The 20,732-nt window shown below is 43.4% G+C and overlaps 2 protein-coding genes across 10 annotated transcripts in view; one reads left to right on the forward strand and one right to left on the reverse strand.

Annotated features, from left to right (window-relative positions):
- Positions 1–4,179: 4,179 nt before the first annotated feature.
- On the reverse strand, positions 4,180–15,550 carry TMEM80 (transmembrane protein 80). Of its 7 annotated transcripts, none has more exons than XM_054026653.1 (6): positions 15,388–15,501; positions 15,150–15,254; positions 9,598–9,614; positions 6,911–7,004; positions 6,706–6,798; positions 4,180–4,414 (listed from the first exon to the last, which is right to left on the reverse strand). In XM_054026653.1, exons 1-6 carry the CDS (start codon positions 15,404–15,406, stop codon positions 4,209–4,211), a joined length of 534 nt encoding a protein of 177 aa, XP_053882628.1. In that variant the 5' UTR covers positions 15,407–15,501; the 3' UTR covers positions 4,180–4,208. The 7 variants fall into 7 exon arrangements, with proteins under 7 accessions (XP_053882628.1, XP_053882629.1, XP_053882630.1 ...); XM_054026654.1 differs by lacking the exons at positions 15,150–15,254; positions 15,388–15,501 and adding exons at positions 13,905–13,976; positions 14,858–14,964; XM_054026655.1 differs by lacking the exons at positions 15,150–15,254; positions 15,388–15,501 and adding exons at positions 13,905–13,976; positions 14,733–14,798.
- A 144-nt stretch (positions 15,551–15,694) lies between these two features.
- The window catches only part of DEAF1 (DEAF1 transcription factor), a 45,362-nt gene continuing 40,324 nt past the window's right edge, over positions 15,695–20,732 (forward strand). For all 3 annotated transcript variants that reach the window (XR_008444769.1, XM_054026650.1, XM_054026651.1), the window contains exons 1-3: positions 15,695–16,435; positions 18,802–18,899; positions 19,312–19,441. Coding sequence is in view for 2 of the 3 variants with exons in the window: in XM_054026650.1 (XP_053882625.1) it covers positions 16,174–16,435; positions 18,802–18,899; positions 19,312–19,441 (490 nt within the window). In the remaining variant the exon portion in view is untranslated. The remainder of the gene's footprint in view (positions 16,436–18,801; positions 18,900–19,311; positions 19,442–20,732) is intronic.

Consider the following 20,732-nt stretch of genomic DNA (forward strand, 5'->3'; position numbering starts at 1 on the left):
ACCAGCTGCATTTGAAATGTTGACCTAAACAAGAAGATATGAACTTTGAACTCCAACACTGAACGCTAGTGAATTAAACCATTTGTCTCCCAGCCCCTAAGATCAGTCCCTTTTAAAGGTGTCCTGCAAAGGGAAAAACAGTTGGGCTTGTACACTCCTTTCTATCAAGTAGAAACTTCAAAAAAAAAAAACCCTTTCAGCTCCATAAAGAATATGAAAATAGCACAAGTGCCATTTCATCCTTTAGAGGGCACCTTTAAATCAGCAGAAATAAAGTCAAATATAGGAACCTGGCCAGCCTTTTTCCTATGTTTTTCTCCACTGACTCAGAGAGAGGACTTGCAGAGCCTGAGAGCTCGTCTGTCAGCATTATTTTTAACTGCAAATAAAATATATTAATCAAAACTTGGCTCCATGTAGTGAAAGACAGTATTGCCTTGTCCGCCACCCTTTCTGTTTAACAGGATATTCCTGTTTTGCTGTTGCTGGGATACTAGAGGAAATCCAAAATAGTCTCTCTCGCAATATAACTGTACATTGTGCTGTACAGCAGGTACAATGTACGAATAAAGATCACAAATTTCTGTCCCAAAGAGTTTAGTCTATGGCCCTGATCCTGAAAGGAGCTCCACCCACAGGCAGTGATCTGCTTGGACAGAGCTCGTTGTAGGATCGAGTTTAAATATAGGAACGGGCACAGTAGCAATAGCAACGAGAGAGATGAGTGTGAGCATTATGGCTTGCTGGCTTCATGGAACCCATGAATTTTTTTGAAGTGTGAGAGGGAGAGTGCTTGGCACATGCTACCCAGGAGATTGTTCAGTGCACGAGGGTGACATACAAGAGGGCATAAAAGCATAACTACTTAACATTCCATGGATGGTATAAATCCTCTAGTTCATATTGTCATCCAGAAACCCTGGTAATTTCACGGTTCCCTGGTACCAAAACTTTGCCGTACCCATGTGCAATTGAGGAGAAGCCTGGCTCTCAGGACTCCAGCACTTCTGTTTAAACATGCTTAAGCAATAACACATAACTTATGGAGAGAATGTCCCCCCCCCCCCTTGCTCTAGGCATCCACAATTTCAGGGTACAAATGAGTGAATGAGCTCAGGTAAAAGATGAGATGTGATGACTGCCGAATCACGAACATGGGCAGTGGATTGAGGCTGCACTAGCAAGACAGGAGAGAAGAGATGGTTGGACTTTTAACTCCGTCGTCACTAGCCTCCCACTTCTACAATCTCATTCCTTCTCTCTCCGCCCGTAGCCAATATAATCCGTGAGATCAGCCTTTGACCCAGAGAGCTGGGTGTGCCAAGCTAATATTATTAATAGTGCAGTAGGGTTCAGAATCCCCCTCTGGAACATTAGACCCTGCTCTGAGTATTTGGTGCTGCTTGAGAGTTTAGGGCTTATCTATAAGGATAGTCACACTGGCTTAACTAAAGGTGTGAATTTAAATCAGTTTAGTTAAACTCCCATGTAGTCACTTATTTTGATTTAAGAATGGCTTCAATTCACCTTAAGTACATTGGGAACAAGTTGAAGCTAAGCCAAAAATATACCCACTCTAACCAAATACGAGTGTCAACACAGGGGATTGCCCCAGTTTAACTACACCCGTGTGAGGGCGGGTTGACCAGCCTTAATTGACTTCTTGGGTTATTAGTTTTCTTAAGTGTTACACTAGTTTCTTTCAGAGAGAATTTCAAAACAACTGACAGTCTGTACAGAGAATAATGCATAAAGGCGACAATGTATCATAGAACATTGTACTACAGATGTAGAGCCCATCTACATATATGGTGAAAAAGGTTGCAAAGAGCATGGAACACCAGGAGACATTGGATGGGTACTTTATCTGCACCAGAGGACACGTGACTTCAGGCATTAATTGTGGGACTCAAGACAACACTTGGAAACAAGAGAACAAGTGTATTTAAATCATTAATGAAGTTAGACATTTGTTACCTCTACCTGGACTAGTATAATGTGCTCTATTTGCAGCTACCTGTTCCGACCACCAGAGGCAAGTAAGAGGGAAGCTAATACAGGAACTCAGAGTTAACTATAAGGTGTGCTATCCCTGTCTGCTCCAATATAGACAAGTAACTGTGGTTTTGTTTACATAGTTTTTCCTTTGGATTCTGTTAAGGGCACCTATATTTCTACCTTTGCCTGAGATGGGCATAACTAAATACCAGGAAATGAACATACAATAAAACAAGGTATAAATATGCACGGTATGCTTTCATCATGCATAGGGTGGGTGAAGCAGTGTTATAGGTTGTGCATTTTGCTTTATTAATAGAAAATGTATGACAGGGCAGATTCCATTATGCCAGGCAAATGTAGAAGAACAAAAGGATTACTATTTGACTTATGCAGATTAAGCATGAAAGCATTCAGTCACTCAGTTTATCTGCTGCCTCTTAGGACGTACTTCCATAGTTCTCGCATTGACTTTGGGGTGAAATCCTGACCTTACTGAAATCAATGGGAAATGTTGCTATTGGCTTTAACAGGGCCAAGATTTCATCCCCAGGAAATTTGCCTGGAGAAATGCAGATTTTGATGTTAGTTACACTGTAGGTATAATCTGGCTCTGAAGCAGATGTTAACTAGCTCATGGACAATTTCCCTACTTTAAGATTGATCCTTTGGTGGCACAGTGCTGCCACCTGGGCTCTTCTATCACTGCCCCCCTGCTGCCAGCAGAGCAGGGGAAAGGGTGTGTGGCTGCGCCAGTCCCTGGCTGCATTTTCAGCTCCCTGCAGTCATTGAAGCCTGGTGTAAATTAAAGCAGACCTCCGGAGGCTCTCCCAATGTACAGGAGAACTGGCCTGCACATAGAAGCAGCAAAATCAAAGGCGTCTTTTCCACACCCTCTGCCTAACCCCCTAACTTGTGCGCTGTGCGGTTTAGCCACACCCCAGAAGCCGGTCCAAAATATTTTGCACTTGCAAACAGAATTAGGGTGTAATTAATTCTTTATTTTTTTAAAAAAATTGATACAAAAATAAAACATATGAATATGAAGGCTATAATTATGTACAAAAAACCCAATGATGACACTGTTACAGAAACCCATGGTCATCTGCAAAATCTTAGCTTGCATTTAGTCAAACAGATTTTAAAATAGTGATTTAACCAAACAGGAAAGGAAAGTATCTATTTTTATAACATCATATAGAGACGATAAAAACCTTACATAACATTAAAGCTGATCTTTCAAAAGGAAAAATTAAGGCCTAATTCTTATTTATAAAAAGGCCATTCTACACTGCTCAGGTGGTACAAAGGGGACGTAACATTCATGCCCATTTAAAAGCCCCATCCTTTACATTGCCAAAGCAGAGATGTGGCCTTAGAGGAAATGAGGAGTGGTCGGACCTGTAGTTCCCACAACAGCTGTAACACAGCTCCCTTGTGCATATAGGAGACCTGATTCAGCTCTCTCACACACTGGTATCAATTAGAGTAACTCCACTGAAGTCAGTGGAGTTACGAAGGTGTAAAAGGCACAAGTGAGATCAGAATAAGAACAACAGGACAAAATTCTGCCCTCAAATACAACCCTGTACCTGGTAGTGCAGAATTGAGCCCACCGTATTTTCTTTTAATGTAGACAGGGCCTGATTCTCCTCTGCATTACTCCAGTTTTATGCCAGTGTGATTTCATTAAAATCAATGGCATTGCACCAACATACAATTAGAGTAATATGCTGGTTTACATTTGTTCTGAATTGGATACAAATATCTGACGCAGAATTTTGATTAAATACACATGTACGTCTTTAGGCACAGCAGGTCAGTACATGGACCCAATGCAGGAATACACTTGATTATGTGTGTAACTTTAAGCCCAGATGCACTCCCATTGACTGCAATGGAATTACTCAGACTTAAAGCGGAGCATGTACTTAAGTGTTTTCCTGAAGCAGGGCCATTGTCACTAAATGAACTATTTAGTCAAACAGTGGAACAGAGCTACTGTACAGAATATTTTAGCTGGTTATTCATGGGGGGCTGTGCTGTAATAGGGCTATAGTAAACCCTGTAATATAAGGATGAGTTTCCTCCCAGTATTTTACACTGGAGAAAGTGAAACCAAATAGTTTTAGACTTTAAAGATGCATGTTGTCTCTTTACTGAAGAAATGTTGGAAGCAGATGTACCTTACAACTCTGAGCAGCAGAGATTTAGCTGACAAATGCAGCAATGGCTATGATCTGTAGTAGTCCCTCAAGCCCATATGTAAAAAGAAGAATAGCATTAATAATGACGTCTGCTTTTAGCACGTAAGTCTCCCACACCAGGAAGTAGACAGACAACATTATGCTGCCAACAGTAATCACGAGACTGACCCCTAGTGGAACCTCTTCTTCTGTCAGGTTACCCTTTGTACCTTGAGGAGACAAAATGGTTACATGATTCTTTGACTGTTTACAGGGACAATGTCTTGGGTCCCACCCAGGAGAGCAGCTCTGTTCAGTAAGGGCACTTAAACACATGTTTAACTGTAAGTACATGCTTAGGACTCTTTGAAGTCTATAGGACTTAAGTACATGCTTAAATGCCTTCCTGAATCGAGGCCATTGACTGTAAGCTTAAGAACAAATCCAAAGACAGATGAGCACGGTCATTTCAACACTGACCAGGATGGTAGTTTGGAGAAAAGACAATCTACTGGTACTCTAAGACTTGGTCTACACTACAGACTTATGTCGGTATAACCACATCGCTCAAGGGTTTGGAAAATCCACGCAGCACATGTAGACAAGCCCTACGCACAACTCCTACATTATTTCCCCCAGATTAATAGATTTTAAAGTTAGATGTGATCATTACGATCATCTAGTCTGGCCTGTTGCTTGAAAGGCCATTAAATTTCACCACATGGTTCCTGCATCTAGCCTGACAACTTGTTGACTAGTGCAGAGGTTCTCAAACTGTGGTCCACGGACCACCACTGGTCCACGAGCTCCAGTCAGGTGGTCCGCGGATAGTTCCATCTAAGGTGCGCGCCTGGGCAGCCGCACACAACAGAATGAAGGGCCACCCACTTAAAAATTGGAGCCGTGCAGGCGTGGCTCCACTAATTAGGTGCTTGGACCATGGGAAGACGCACATGTAAGGTGAGGTGGTGACCTTGGGGGGACTAGGGGGTAGGTGGGAGGGGGTATAGGGTGAGAAGAGGGGGTGGGGGGAATTTGGGATGTGCAGGGCTGCAGCGGCCAGAGAAAGAGGCAACTTTCCCCAGCTCCAGGGCTGTGGCTGCTGAGGAGAGACAGCCCTCCTTCCCAGCCTCAACTCTGGGTGCTGTGGTGGGGGAGAGACCCCCCCCTTCTCAGGCCCAGCTCGGGGGCTGCCGCGGCAGGGGAGAGAGGGCACATCCATCACATTCGAAAGGTAAGACTACTGATATTAAAAAATTAGTTGTGTGCTTTCATTTGTAGAACAAAAAAAGTTAATTTTTTTTTATATACAGTGCTTTTATGCAAAGCGCTTTACAATAGTTAGCTAACGGTATAAACAACATTTGGAAAGAGCATTAAGTGGTCCACCAAGACCCTCAGCAACTTTCAAGTGGTAAGTGGGGAAAAAAAAGTTTGAGAACCACTGGACTAGGGTGTATCTTTTATAAAGAGATCCAAATATGATTTTAATATTTCAGGTAATGGAGAATGTACCACATCTTAGTCATCTGTTCCAATTGTTAAGCATCTTTGTTAAAATTCTGTACCTTATGTCCAAGACAGTTTAAGGGTCAATAGTTTTGTTATTTCTTTTTTAATTGCCTCAGACTTGGAACTTATTTTTCTATTTATAAAATATTTTCATCGAACAGGCTCTGAGCACATATACAGAGAATTTACTTTTAGGCACATTTTAACTATAAAATGAAGACAATAGGCTAAATTCATCCCTGATGTAACCTAGCTGAATTCAGCAGCAGCCCACGGTGTATGGTGGTATAAATGTCTCAAGAACACCTGGCATATAAAAAAAATTAATCCCCAACCCCAACAAACACAAAACCCTTCGGACTGACTCAGTAATGCCTACAGTGGGGGTTGGAACCAAGGCTTATATGTCCCTTTATGCCACTCTAGCCCATTAACCCAATGGAAAGGGGCCATAGTCAAGGTGAGAGTCCCTCCTGCCCCATACCTTGCCCTCCAAGTGTAGTGCTGGAAATGAGGGCTGCAAAAAGGAGGGGTGTGGAACAATTGTGGCAGCTCTAGGTTGCTCAATTAAATCTTCTGTACTGGGTAATCGCTGGGGGCTATTTCCAGCCACTTGACCGCTTTTATGCTGCTGGAGCAGTATAAAGGAGCCCTTCAGTAGAATCAGGGCCTCTGTATTTTGAGCTTTATTCTCTCCCACAACATACATACTTATAAATAGTGTTACATTTCCAGCAGTTCTTGTTCTCTGTGAATCTGTCCCTTTTTAGTGGTACTTAAAAATTATATTTAACCAACATATAACTATTATCATTTGCCCTTCTGGCAATACAGATCGATCAATCAATTAATGTTTAACAACATACATGTTTAACAGTCTGTAAAATAATTGGTTATGCTGCTAAATCAGCAAGTTTTGACATCCACATTCATAACATGATTAATGTGTAAAGACTATGAGGCAAACATTCCGTCTTAAAGTGTACAATGATAATTAAGATCAACATACCCAAGTATAATCGGATTGCTTCTAGAGTGGCCATAATGAACAGCAGCGCAAGATCGAGAGCCAAGTAATTATCCGGATAACTGAAAACTTGACCTGTTGAATAGCAAAGCGTAAACAAACCAAAACCACTAAGTACATCAAGTCATCACAATATAACACGCACACAGCTGAGTTTTGTGTTTAGAATATGTATAAAGTAACTTACTTTTATAAATAATCATTAGAAGCGTTGCCAAGAAATAAAAGATGTAATAAAATCCATTTAAATAGAACAGGATCTGTAAGGGAACAGACGACAGCTGACAAATGTTATTAAGGATCTGTAACAGTAATGCAGTCAATCTATTTTATAAACTATTGGTCACAGCATATTAACATCAAAATGTTACTATCCCTTATTTTCCACAGCAATCTATGCACGTACATGTTTATATTGGCACTTAAGATACCAAGGTGGTTGATATATTGGAAATACCTAAAATCCGTTGAGATTCCAAATACTATGAATTTAGGACAATAGCTTTTTGGTTTCTTGTCTGTTTTAATACTTAGTTCTAGCTAGATTAGGTGTTAACATGGCCCTCATTAGCATAGTCTCTGAGCACCTCACAATCTTTAGGATATTATCCTCACAACACCCCGGCAAATCCTATTATTCCTAATTTTACAGCTGAGGAACTGATGCACTAGGCAAATAGTGACTTGCACAAGGTTGCACAGGAAGTCTGTGGTAGAACAAGATCTTGAATCCAGGTCTCTTAAATCCTTGGCTAGTGCCCTAACCTCTGCATCAGCCTTTCTCACCAATTTTCCAATTAGATCAATATTACAAGAGTGTGTATGTTGGGGAAAGTCTCTTCTAGCCAGCAGGCATGTATTTCATTTGTATTTCCTTGGTAGTCTGTTTCATTTGTTTATTATGCATTGTTTAAAGGTGGGAAAACCACAGGAGCCCAATGTGATCTACATTTCAAATGCTTCAGTAAAATATAGGCGCCAAAATCTCTGCTGCTGTCATGGAGCTGCACCTATTTCAACCAAGAGAGAATTCGGCATGGATTTCTAGTGGCCATTTAGTTCTATTGTCCCCCAAGTTTAAGATGATATTAAGTTTACATACAAATTATTTTAGCGTTGGTGCCCACCCAGTTTTGGATGAGAAAACCTGCAAGTCATGGGCGTAGTCCAGTTCCCAAACATGTAAGCATGTTAATTTTAATGAGGCAGAACTTGGTTTTCCTGTTTTTCTGGTTGAAGGAAGGTGGAGCAGAAATGCTGGAGAAATTCCAGTAGCAGAAGTCTTTGAAGAATAAGGTGTCTGTCTCTTTTCTTAGGAGGTTACCCCCCTGGGAGGGGGAGGGGGCGGAGAGTAGGGGAAAAGGGAGGGTGGAGCACCAGGAATTAACCAGAGAAGAAAGAGAGACAAAGAGCGCGCTACAATGCTCTTTTGGCGCCTCTTGTCAGCTATGTAATGTCAAGTCTCAGGGGTGTGTGCTGCATGGATTTCATGTGGCTCAGTCTACAAACCTAATCTAGTATGGACCAACCTGTCACTCCCTCCTTCTCCTCTAATCTCCCACATACACCTCTAAAGACGATGGATCTATGGTGACTGTTTTTTGTTTCAACTCTCTTTCCATTACTCCTCTACACATCACTGACTTAGGGTATGTCTTCATTCAGATGAACAGCCCCTGGCTTAACCTACCCTGGATGTGAGCAGCCACATTGCAAAACCATACCTGAGTTACTGCTCCACATATATGCCATCATGTGCCAGCAATGCCCCTCTGCCATGTACATTGGCCAAACGGGACAGTCCCTCCGCAAAAGAATAAATGGACACAAATCAGACATCAGGAATGGTAACATACATAAGCCAGTAAGTGAACACTTCAATCTCCCTGGTCATTCTATTACAGATTTAAAAGTCACTATCATTGAACAAAAAAACTTCAGAAACAGACTTCAAAGAGAAACAGCAGAACTAAAATTCATTTGCAAATTCAACACCATTAATCTGGGCTTGAATAGGGACTGGGAGTGGCTGGCTCACTACAGAAGCAGCTTTTCCTCTCCTGGAATTGACACCTCCTCATCTATTATTGGGAGTGGACTACATCCACCCTGATTGAATTGGCCCTGTCAACACTGGTTCTCCACTTGTGAAGTAACTCCCTGCTCTCCATGTGTCAGTATATAATGCCTGCATCTGTAACTTTCACTCTATGCATCCGAAGAAGTGAGGTTTTTACTCACGAAAGCTTATGCCCAAATAAATCTGTTTGTCTTTAAGGTGCCACCAGACTCCTTGTTGTTTTTGCTCCACAATGATTCATGTGTTGCTAGGACTTCTAGGGGCATATCCCATGGTTCTTAGCATTGCTGTAAGCTGACTCACTCCATGATTCTTTCCCAGTAAACTGTAAGATAACTTGTCTGTCCTTTTCAACACATAGGGGAGAGGAAATTTTGGGAAAGCATCAGAGGAGTCGGACTGTTGGCATTTGACTGGTTTAGCCTGCGCCCTGATTGCAAAATGGGTGGGTTACCCAGTACCAGTGAAAGCAGAACTTGACCATTAGCCTATAGCACCAGACCAGCCAGCTAGCCCAGGCTGAAAGCATAAGTATATTCATGCAAGAGGGCTTCATGTGTGTATGGGTGTTGGGGTAGCAGCAATACCCAAGTAGGAGCCTGGGATAACTCTGCTGTGAAGACGTACCTTTAGAAGCTATCACCTACCAATAGTAGCTCAAACAGATGGTGTTGATGCCACACAAAAAAGGATACCAGTGAAAACTATGCTAATATAAACATTGTGCAAACTTATTAGACAGTGATCTTGCATGTCATCCCCCAGTGCAAGGGATGGGATGTCCAAAAGGATACAACTGATGAAGTTCTTCCTGCCCTCGGAGGGAAAATAAGGAATAATTAGGAGAAAATCAGCCTACATTTTTGCTACCAACAATGTTGCAAAATGCACAAATGACTGAAATTTTTCCACATCAACTACTTCAGATTTAGAAAATAACTTGTTTTAGGATACATTAACCCTAAAGTCATTCTGTGAAACCTTCATGGAGAGAACCCACCTTCTCTGGTGTGTACATCTCTTTGAAAACTTTAAGCACTATATAGATACCAAATATTATTGTGTATCTGTACCTTCACGGCACTCATCATGAATCACCTGATGATATTTCCGTTTCTGAACTGTACAAGAACCAGGGAAGCATGCGGGGGAATCAAAATATGTCATCTGTTGTTAAATTACAACCAAAGGTTGATTAAGTCAAACCCATGGCCCCAACCACCACAATGTTGCCCTTATCCCCATCTCAAATGATAATTCCTTCTAACCACGCTCCCCTTACAACCAATCATTGAAAGCCCAGATAAATCCTTAACACAATGCAATTTAAAAAAAAGAAATGTATGAGCCAAACAATAATTCTTCTGAAAGTGTCTAATCTAACTTCTCTGTAAAACACAAATTTAAATTTTCTTGAAGTGTGGCAGTATTGACCTAATGAAAGCTCACTTGTCCATTGTTATCCACCTTAGCACTCCATAGGTACATACAGAATTGAGAATCTCTTGTGAGTATTAGCCCCATTTTTCAGAAGGCAAAACTTAGGCACTTTGTGATTAAGGCATTCATCCTGCAAAGATTTATGCCTCTGCTGCTTAATTTTACACATTGACTTCAATGGGACTACTTACAATATGTAAAGTTAAGCTGATGTGGAAGTCTTTGCAGGATTGGGGCCTAAGGACTGGACTACGTGCAAATTTTGTATTGATATAAATGTCAGTTAAGGGTGTGATTTCTTACCAAAATAGTTATACCAGAATAACCTCTAGTGTGGATCGCTTACTCCCCAAACAGGAAAAAGGGCTTGTCTACACTTGAAACTTGTTTCATCTTAAGGTAGAGTGTTAATTTAAAGTGCAATAACTCCATGTATGGATACCCTTATTCTGGAATAGCGATAGCTCTTATTCTGGAATTCCATCTGTAAACAAACCTAAAATACACCGTATGACGCATGGCCAGAAAGGGTTAAGCAGCTTGCAGGATAATTGACCCAGATTCAACTTTTAGGGACATATTGGTAGATAATGTTTGTGTTTTTGTGTGTTTACATATATATTGTTAGAGATTAACAATGTAATTGAGAGTCCCAGTCTATGCTGTATTCTGTTAATTCAGACATCAAAAGGAAATATCATTTAAATGAACTGTAAACATAGTGATATCACTGTATTCATCTCTCTTTGAAATGTACAGCAAATCACCTGTGAATGGTGGAAAACAGGCAACTGCCTTATGTTAAGCCATGTAGCTAATTACCAGTGATGCTTAGGAAATAGGTCTACTTCAAAGTCTCCATGATTGCCTATTGCTCACCTAAGGACTCCAAGCTATCAAAAGAAGGCCTGGTACTATATTATACAGGTCTTGGGTCCTGATCCTTTTTATCTCAGATCTGCTTGATGCTTCATGCAGGGGAAGTTTAAGTCCTAAGACTGAGATCTCCAGAGTCCCATCTGGATCACCCTGAATATGGACATAGGACTACAGCCTTGGACTAATACTGAAAGAAATCTTTGCAACTACAAAGCTCACCATCTCTACTATGAATCTGATCTCAGAACTGTACTCATGTCTGTATGCATACTGATCTTTTAACCAATACTCTTTTTTCTTTTTTAATAAATTTTAGGTTAGTTAATAAGAATTGGCTGTAAACACGTATTTGGGTAAGAGCTGAAATATTCATTAACCTGGGAGATGGTGTGGCCGATCCTTTGGGATTGGCAGAACTTTATTATATGATGAATAAGATTTTCAGTAACCCTCATCATATTTGACTTGGGTGTCTGGGTGGAGGCCTAAGACTGGGTTACTTTAAGGAAACTGTGTTGTTGGCTTCCGAGTAACGGTAAAGTATTATAGAAGCGGATTTGTGCTGACTTGGTAAATCTAAGTATTGTAATATCCACCAGCTTTGGGGATTGTCTGCCCCATTCTTTGTAGTTCACCCTAATTGAGTAACCTCCGTATGGCTCCCCTGGGACTCTGGCCACACACCTCTATAACTGACTCCTTATTACAGAGGTTGTAATACTTTAATTATACTGGGCTAGATAAAGCAGTACAATTTTTTGTATAGACAAGCCTTTAGGGAATTGCCCAAAGATCACACAGTGAGTCGGTGAAAGAGCTAGGTACAGAACCCAGAGCGCTGATTCCCAGTTCCCTGCTCTAACCACAAAACCGTATACCATTGTCATTAGCCCACAAGTAAGCATTAACCATATTCCTACATTTGTACCAAGGACAAATGATATAATACCTAATAACCCTACTTAGCATCTATAGAATCTCAATACATTTCACCAACATTAATTGCTTATGCCTGACAACACACATTTGTGAGATAGGTATTGTAATTATATAGTAATTAGTAATCTAGTAATAACATATCCACTTTCAATTATGAAACTTGACATCTAATTTTCAATTATTCTAAATTAGTTTAGACTGCCAAGTGCAAGATCACTTTGCTTTCAACGGCCTAAATAACGATGCTTAAATATGGGCCGACTCTATCTTTGATGTAACTCCAGTGAAGACAATGGGTTTATACCAGGTATGAATCTGGCTCACTAACTCCTGTTTTCAAGAAAGGATACAAACATGGTGCAAATCCCACATTCATATATACTAGTGGGCTCTTAGGAGCATGGTTATCTATCTGCCATATTGTCCTGAGGGCCTATTTGTATGTACATATGCTTGAGGTGCATGTGTGTCTTAAGAAAACAGTTTTGAAAATTGTGCCCCTAGTGCCGGATCGTGCAGATACTCCATGAGCAGAATCCCACTGACTTTACTGGGAGTTTGATATACTGAACAAATACAGAACCAAGTCCATAAAGTCTGTTCCCAACAAGTGAGTTTTTTAAATGTAGCCCCTGCCAAATTTTCTTAAAGAACACTGTGCGCATGCATATTTGAAGACAGAATTTGGCCCATTTTCTACAAAACTGTTTCAGGATTCAGCATTTCTGATACCAAAAATGTATTATAGGTGGTGCAGGTAGCAATGCCGATAACTAGGTTTGCCCAACGCTTCCCATTATAAGACCCTGTTTTCACTTACTTATATCTTTGCCAAACTTAAACCATTCAGGTTGAAACTTTCCATGCCAGGCATCTACCTCAAACAGATTTTTTTTTTTTTTAAACTTTCAGCTAAAATGGTTCAGTTGTTTTGGAGAATGAGAGCATGAAAAAATTCATGTTGTCCATGTTAATGAACTGGTTGTAAAATTATTATCATTTTTAAAGAAGCTTTCACACCTCCTTGCTTTGGATTGGGACTGGACATTTGACGGGGTCACCTGCTGTCAGGAATGTGCCTTTTGTTGTTGCTGTGAAAAAACACCCAAGTAGGACCAAGTTATGAGTCACTGAAAAATCTCAGTTCACACATAGTCAACTGAGTCTTCTTAGACGTTGGCTACTAAGTTCTCCACAGATTTTGTTTGTATTGCACATGCTCCAGCCCCTGGCAGCTCCTGTGTATGATTGGACAGCACATGCACCATCCCCACAGAATGACTGAGCACACTCTGGGAAGCTGTAGCAATAGTATAAGAAAAAATAGTATGTGATCATGTAATTAAATACTGTATCATAATACATACATAAGGGAGCTGAACTAAGGTTGCATGACCATCCTTAAATCTGGCATTTCCCAACTTCTGAGTGCTTGACTTTGCAATCTTATTAAAAGAACAGTGTTAGGCTTTTTTAATGAAGTACTTATAACAGTGAAAGAATAGCAAGTGTAACCGGATCTACTAGCAGCTTAGCACTCATCCAGCTGCACCGTTTTTAGCAGCTGCTATAATACAGATCTTACTTTGCTAGTATAGAAGTATGCCATGAGAAGAGGAGCCAGGAGTCCTGGCTTCTATTTCTAGCTAACTTATCAACTTCTTAATGTGACTTTGGACAAGCCAGTTACTGTCGCTGGGTCAAATTCTGCTCTCAGTTACACCACTCTAAATCAAGGGAAACTCTACTTATTTGATAAGAGTCCTTCTGGATTTAAACTGATACACAGCAATATCTGGTCCTTTGTACTTGTTTCCACATATGTTAAATGAAGATAATTTACCTTTGTCACAAAGGTATTGAGAGGCTTCACTCATTGTTTGTCAAGTGCTTTGAAATACTCAGCAGGAAGGTGCTAATATAAGTATAAAATATTGTTATTAATCATAAAATGAAGGATACCCCATTCAGCAAAGGTCAGTTGGGAGGCTGGGTGTAACTGTTTACATTTCTTTTATTCATATTAAATTAAAATAATGAAAAACAATGTAATACTGATTAACTCACTCTAAAAGTAGCCAGGAATGCTGTAATAAGCAAATTCTGCTACTACTGAAGTCAAGGAGAGTTTTGCCAGTTACAAAATGTATGGCATGGGACATTTTACTGACTGATCGTTAATAATGCATTCATCCGTTACAGCTAGTTCACTGCTGCAGCATCTCTTTCCCTTGCTTTACCTCATTATATGTTATAGCACTGGGGTGGGCAAACTTTTTGGCCCAAGGGCCATATTGGGGGGGCAAAACTGTATGGAGGGCCGGGTAGGGAAGGCTGTGCCTCCCCAAACAGCCTGGTCCCTGCCCCCTATCCGCCTCCTCCCACTTCCTGCCCCCCAACTGCCCCCCCTCAGAACCCCTGACCCATCTAACCCACCCTGCTGCGGGGGGGGAGGGGGAAAGAATCAGGGCAATGTGAAGGAGGGGAACCCCATATGCAGTGAGCCCCTCCTGGGCCCACTCAATAAAATTCTGGTTGTCCCTTTGCAGCCATCTGGTGCTTGCTCACAACAGGGGTATGCACTGGGGACTGGTGAGAATGAATCAGGGACAACCCTTTCTCTCCATCTCTTCCAGACACCAGCTAACCCCTGCCTCTTCCAGATACTCACCACCCATTGTACCCTTAGACACCCTCCATCTCTCTCCATAGGCAGCGAATTACATGGGCCTGTGGTGCCCATGCTCCACCAATATGTAGGAACGTGGGCCCGGCTCCGCCAATGTTTGGGCTTACCACGCTTTGGGGGGCCCTGTGCTTCAGGGGGACGCAGGGTCCAGGGTGGCCTGGGGAGTTAGCAGGGGGGCCTGGCAGCAGTGAGCGTGGGAGCGAGCTGGGCTAAGACGAGCTCACTCAGCCGGTCTCTCCGGAAAGGGAGGTCGCAGTGCACTGCCGCGCCCCCCCTTTTCTGCCCCCCCAGCCCTGGGCTGACTCCGGAATCGCTTCACATTCCCTTCCCGTCTGAACGCTCGTCGCGGCTTGTTACGGGGCCATCCCATTTCTCTACCCGTTTAAGTTTCACACTGACCAGCGCTGCCCACCCGAGCCTGCCGGCCGCGGTAATAACCCCGATCGCCTCCGGTGCCACGCGCCGGCTGGAGTTGATTGTCGCGGCGACGTAACCATGGCAACGCTGCAACAGAGGGACGAGACCCATCATCCCGGCAGGGACAACCCTTCCCCCCCGAACCCCGTCTCGCTGGGAACCGTCACCCCGCCCCACCGGCCACGGAGCTCGCGGTAACGATGGCAACGCGTCCGCTCACCTCTCCTAACAGCAGCCATGTCCGCCCCCCCTCTCTCTCCTCCCTTCGCCACCCCTCAGTCCTCCAGCATCCCGGCATCCCGTGCGCCGCTCGGGCTTCGGGCGCTTTCGGCCATTGCCGCTTATTCTCGCGCGCTGTGAGGGCGGAGAGGAGCTCGCCACTTCCCCTTCAGCCCCGCGGCCTTCGGGCCGCCTCGGAGCCCTTCGGGCGTCCCGCGCGCTCGGCCGGGTTCGTTCTGCTTCGGGCTGACTCGGGCGCTGTCCGTTCGGCTCCCCGGCCAGCCCGGCCATTCGGGTGAGATCGGAGGGGGCTCGGCTCGGCTCCTCGCTGGCAGGACTCGGGCAGGCTCGACTCTAATCGGCTCTAGCCTCCAATCGCCTCGGAAAGGTTCGGGTCCCTCCCCCCGCCAGGCTCGGATTGCTGTTCGGGCGAGACTGGCGAGGACACGGAGGAGTTCGACTCCCCTCGGGTGCCCGGATCGGTCCGCATTCGGATCACGCGGGAGGGGCAGGGGATTCAGTCGAACTCAGCTCCTTCGCCTGCAGCGGCATTCGGGCGAGCTCGGAGGGATTCGGTCAGGCTCGGAGCCGACACGGTACAGTTCGACTGCTCGCTCTCGGCAGTGCTCGGCTATTTTCGGAAGGACTCGGGATCGCTCGGGGAAACTCGGAGCATTGTGGGGTAGCGCCGCGCCCCGCCCGGGGATCTGAGAATCGGGCTCGTGTGAGATCGGAGAGGCTCGGGCCGGGCTCGGCTCCCGGCTACCGCCGCCTCGGGCGGGCTCGGATGGAGGACTCGGACTCGGCGGTGAAGCAGCTGGGCTTGGCCGAGGCGGCGGCAGTAGCTGCGGCGGCGGTGGCCGCAGCAGTGGCCGCGGAAGGATCCGAGCACCAGCGGGCGGAGGCGGCGGGCTTGGAGGCGGAGCCCGAGGAGGAGGAGGCAGCGGCGCAGGTGACGGCGGTGACCGTGATGGCGGCGGATGCCGAACACATCGAGATGGGAGCCGAGTCCCTGCCGAGCGCGGACGAGGCTGCCGCCGCCTTCGCAGGTCAGAGCGCGGCGCATGCGCACAGAGCGCCGCGCGGGCGCGCCTTCCGCTCTGGCACGCGCTGCGGCCGGTACCGCCCCGCGCGCGCCGGGCCGGCCCTTCCCGCCGGTGAGCCGGGCCCCGGGGTCAGTTACTCGAGGTCAGCCCCGCACCTCCCTCCCCCGCCTGGGGCGTCCCTGGACCAGCTCCCGGCAGGTCCCAGCGCTGGGGCTCGGGGCGAACCCGGGTCCTTCTGAGGGAAAGGGCCGCCTCGGTTCAGCTGCGCTGCTGGGTTTGACTTGCTGCTGTCCGCCGCTTTCCCCCTCCAGTCTGTTCCAGCCAGGGTGCTCGTTACCCACACGGTCAGCCTGCCACCCCCCCCGTGCATCTTGTCAGTGCCACAAGACCTGGCAGCCAGTCCTCCCAGCCCCAGCCGAGATACACGGTTATCCTTGTTTTACAGCTGGGGAGTCAGACCGGTGAAGTAACTTATCCCAAGCCACACAGCAAATAAGTAGCAAATTCAGAATTAGCAGTAAATACTGTCAGACTCCCAACCTTTTGTTAAGGTTGCCAATTTTGGTTGGACTTATTCCTGGAGGTGTCATCACATGACATAGACTCCAGGATAATCCTACCTTTTGCTCAGTACTTCAGTCCACACTGCCTTCACAAAAACACTGAGGGGTACGGTGGCACCTTAAAGACTAACAGATTTATTGGGGCATAAGCTTTCATGGGTAAAAAACCCACTTCTTCAGATGCAGCGGCAACATCCTGCCTTCACAAGTAAACTATACACCTTTTTCCCCCTTGAGTAAGAGGCTTCTTTCTGCACATCAGATCTTGACTTTGACCTTCTGCTCACTGTGGGAGTTTTGCCTCCTCAAACAAATGCAAAATATTGGAGACAAGATCTGCCATGCAGCCAGGAGCAGAGATTTTAGCCCATGATCAGGCTTGATAGAATTCAATTTTAATTTTTTACATAATTTCAGTGGTTAATATCAATGGTTTTTTTTTTTAATCTATTCAGATTTTCATAGTTGTGAGAAATTAAGGGAGGGATCAGACAGTAATTGTTTAATGACAATAGACATTGAGATTCAAAAAGTAAAGCTTTACAATCATTAACACACAAATTGTGAACACCACACATCGAAGTATACAAAGTAAATATCCTTAAATTGTAATAAGCTGTTAAGCAGCATATTTCTTACTTTGCCTATTTGTAAATTACAATTATGCTTAAAATTTTTCATCAGTTTGTGTGTGAAAAGTAAAATCGATGTTTACCGATAAAAATCTAATACGTCCACGATTACCCATAATTAGCTCTCAATCTTGATGCACGGCTGTCTAGGTGTTGTTTTTCATGCCTTTCCATTCCCGGAATACAGAAATCTTTTTTTGGGTGTATGCCATAAAATATGGCAGCAGGATTCAACCTAAGTATTCTGTATGTGCTCTGAACAGCTGTTCCTTTACAAATTTTGTATGTATAATTCTAGCAGTGTCGGTCCCAGGATATTAGAGAGACAGGACCTGAAGAAGAGCTCTGTGTGGCTTGGAAGCTTGTCTCTCTTTTTGACCAACTTTTGTTGTAGGACTTACTTTGTGAAGCCCCACATATATACCATACAACACCCATCTTGATTCCCTTAGTTAAGAAGCTAAGTTTTCATAAGGGTTTGTATATATCTTGTACTTTATGCATAAACAGAAGTTGATATAAACCATGAGCATCTATTAACTTATACCAATTTTTCTTTAAAAGCAAATTTTTATAGGCAGCAGCAGGAGAGAGACAATCTGGAAGACTTTCCATAACTAAATATGCTATCAAATTTTATGCATAATATAATTTTAAAAATTGGATACATTCTAGCTGATGTGCTAGTTGGTCTATCATGATATTATTGAAGTGGTAGCAATTAATATATAGACTGAGAGGCAGAGAGTCTGAGGTTTTCTCTTCCTTTTATCTTTAGGTTTGTAAGTCAATCCCCTTTTACAGTTCTCATGCACACTGAAGCAGCTTCATTTTTCCTCCTAGTTCATCACATGCTGTTAAATACTGTCTCAGCCTCAAGAGTGTTCAAATGATAAGCCCAAGCCAGTTTTGAAGATAGATAGCAATAATCAGAAAGACATTTATTTCTAGTTTAGATTCTTTGAAAAGTTTTCCAGAGGTGACATCAGAAGTGAAGTTGGGAATGTCCTCTGTGGATGATCTTATTCTCAAGGAGGTGGGAAGGAGGACCTGGAAAAAAATTGGAAATCATATAGGGGAAAAAAGAACATAATTGTATTTTCTCCCCTTTTAGCTTTAATCAGGTTCTGTGGATACAGCAGTATATTAAGTTCACTTCTGTTTTATGTTGTAGAAGTGACAACAGTAACGGTAGCCAATGTGGGTGCCTCTGCAGACAATGTCTTTACCACATCGGTGGCAAATGCTGCATCTATATCTGGACATGTGCTGGTAAGTTAAGGGTTGTTGTTTTTTAATTCCTTTAGAATGTTGTGGACCCTATGCTGATAATGCCCTATGTAATGTCTCAGGGTAAGTACAACTCATGTTCAGGCTGTGTTAAGGTCAAAGTGGGACTCTTCATTACAACATGCAGGAATTTAGCAACATAACCAGCAATAAAGTTAAGTTACACAGCTAGCTCACTCTGAATATGTCCCCCCATGTAGCGCTGGTGAACTGAAGCATATAGCCTTGGATTCACTGTTCTGAGGCCAGAATTTGGTTGACTTGAAAGCACACACACCCATCTTAGCTACTCCCATGATGATTAGAGTTGTAGGGGTCCAGAGAGAAGAATCTGAGAGGCATAAAAATATCTGAGGTTTTAATTATATTAATTAAAACTCTATTTTTTTTGTAGTCTGGCAGAACAGCTCTTCAAATTGGGGACAGCTTGAATACAGAAAAAGCCACTCTGATAGTGGTTCACACAGATGGCAGCATTGTAGAAACCACCGGGCTGAAGGGACCCTCTGCACCTCTCACACCAGGTATAACACAATCCTGCTCTGTTTTTTAAGCATCACTCAGATGGGTTAGCTCTATATTTCCTATTCCTGTATTTAGAACTAGAAACTGTCTCGTGTAACTCTTTGAAATCATGTTATAAGCATTAACCGTCACCTCTTGAAATTCTGTTGGTAGATCCAAAAGCTAAGTACTTCCTGGGAGTAAAGGAAGATTATTTTCTCCCCATTTCTTCTATAAGAAATCTATTTCTTTCACTCATTCTTTGAGTTTGCTTTCGCAAGCACACTCAGAAAAATCTTGCCTTTTCTTTATTTTTCTCATGTTCACTTGTCTCTGCATTCCACCCAGGAAGATGAATTTTTCATTGTAACTATTGATATTGGAAAAGGATGGCAACACTGATAAATTCTGTCTCCTAGTTCTGGACTCATTTATATTTTAAACTTTGCAAATGGTCATGATTCCACCAAGACCTTCTGTTGACATTTGAATGTCAAGATAGCACTGTTTCTTTGTTTCTAAAGATTATTTCTTAATTCGAGTGTGTGCACTGGCAGCTGCAGTCTTCTTTCTGTGCACAAGGTGGCGCAACAGCTCTTTAACTTTGAAAGTCACATTTCCTAGAAACCTGATATGGAAAATACATAATATATCCATCCTCCCATAGCTATTGCAATTTTAAATGATTCAGATAAGAACTTAAGAACGGCCATACTGGGTCAGACCAATGGTCCATCTAGCCCAGTATCCTGTCTTCCAACAGTGGCTAATGCCAGTGTTTCAGAGGGAATGGAACAGAATAGGTAATCATCAAGTGATCCATTCCCAGCTTCTGGCAAACAGAGGCTAGGGACACCATCCCTGCCCAATAGACATTGATGGATCTATCCTCCATGAACTTATCTAGTTCTTTTTTGAACCCTGTTAGTGTCTTGGCTTTCACAACATCCTCTGGAAAGGAGTGCCACAGGTTGACTGTGTATTGTGTGAAGTAATGGGAGTTTCATCATTTTCTCAGGAGACTATTTCACTGTCCATTTGAATGTATCTGTTAAGATACATTTCCTAATGCACACATACAAAGTGGGAAATGACTGCCTAGGCAGTAGTACTGCAGAAAGGGATCTGGGGCTCACAGTGGATCACAAGCTAAATATGAGTCAACAATGTAACACTGTTCAAAAACAGCAAATCTCATTCTAGGATGTATCAGAAGGAATGTTGTAAGCAAGACACGTGAAGAAATTCTTCCGCTCTACACTGTGTTGATTAGGCCTCAGCTGGAATATTGTGTCCAGTTCTGGGTGCCAC

This window comes from Malaclemys terrapin, chromosome 4 (genome assembly GCF_027887155.1).
Source record: "Malaclemys terrapin pileata isolate rMalTer1 chromosome 4, rMalTer1.hap1, whole genome shotgun sequence".
NCBI classification, from domain to species: Eukaryota; Metazoa; Chordata; order Testudines; family Emydidae; genus Malaclemys; species Malaclemys terrapin.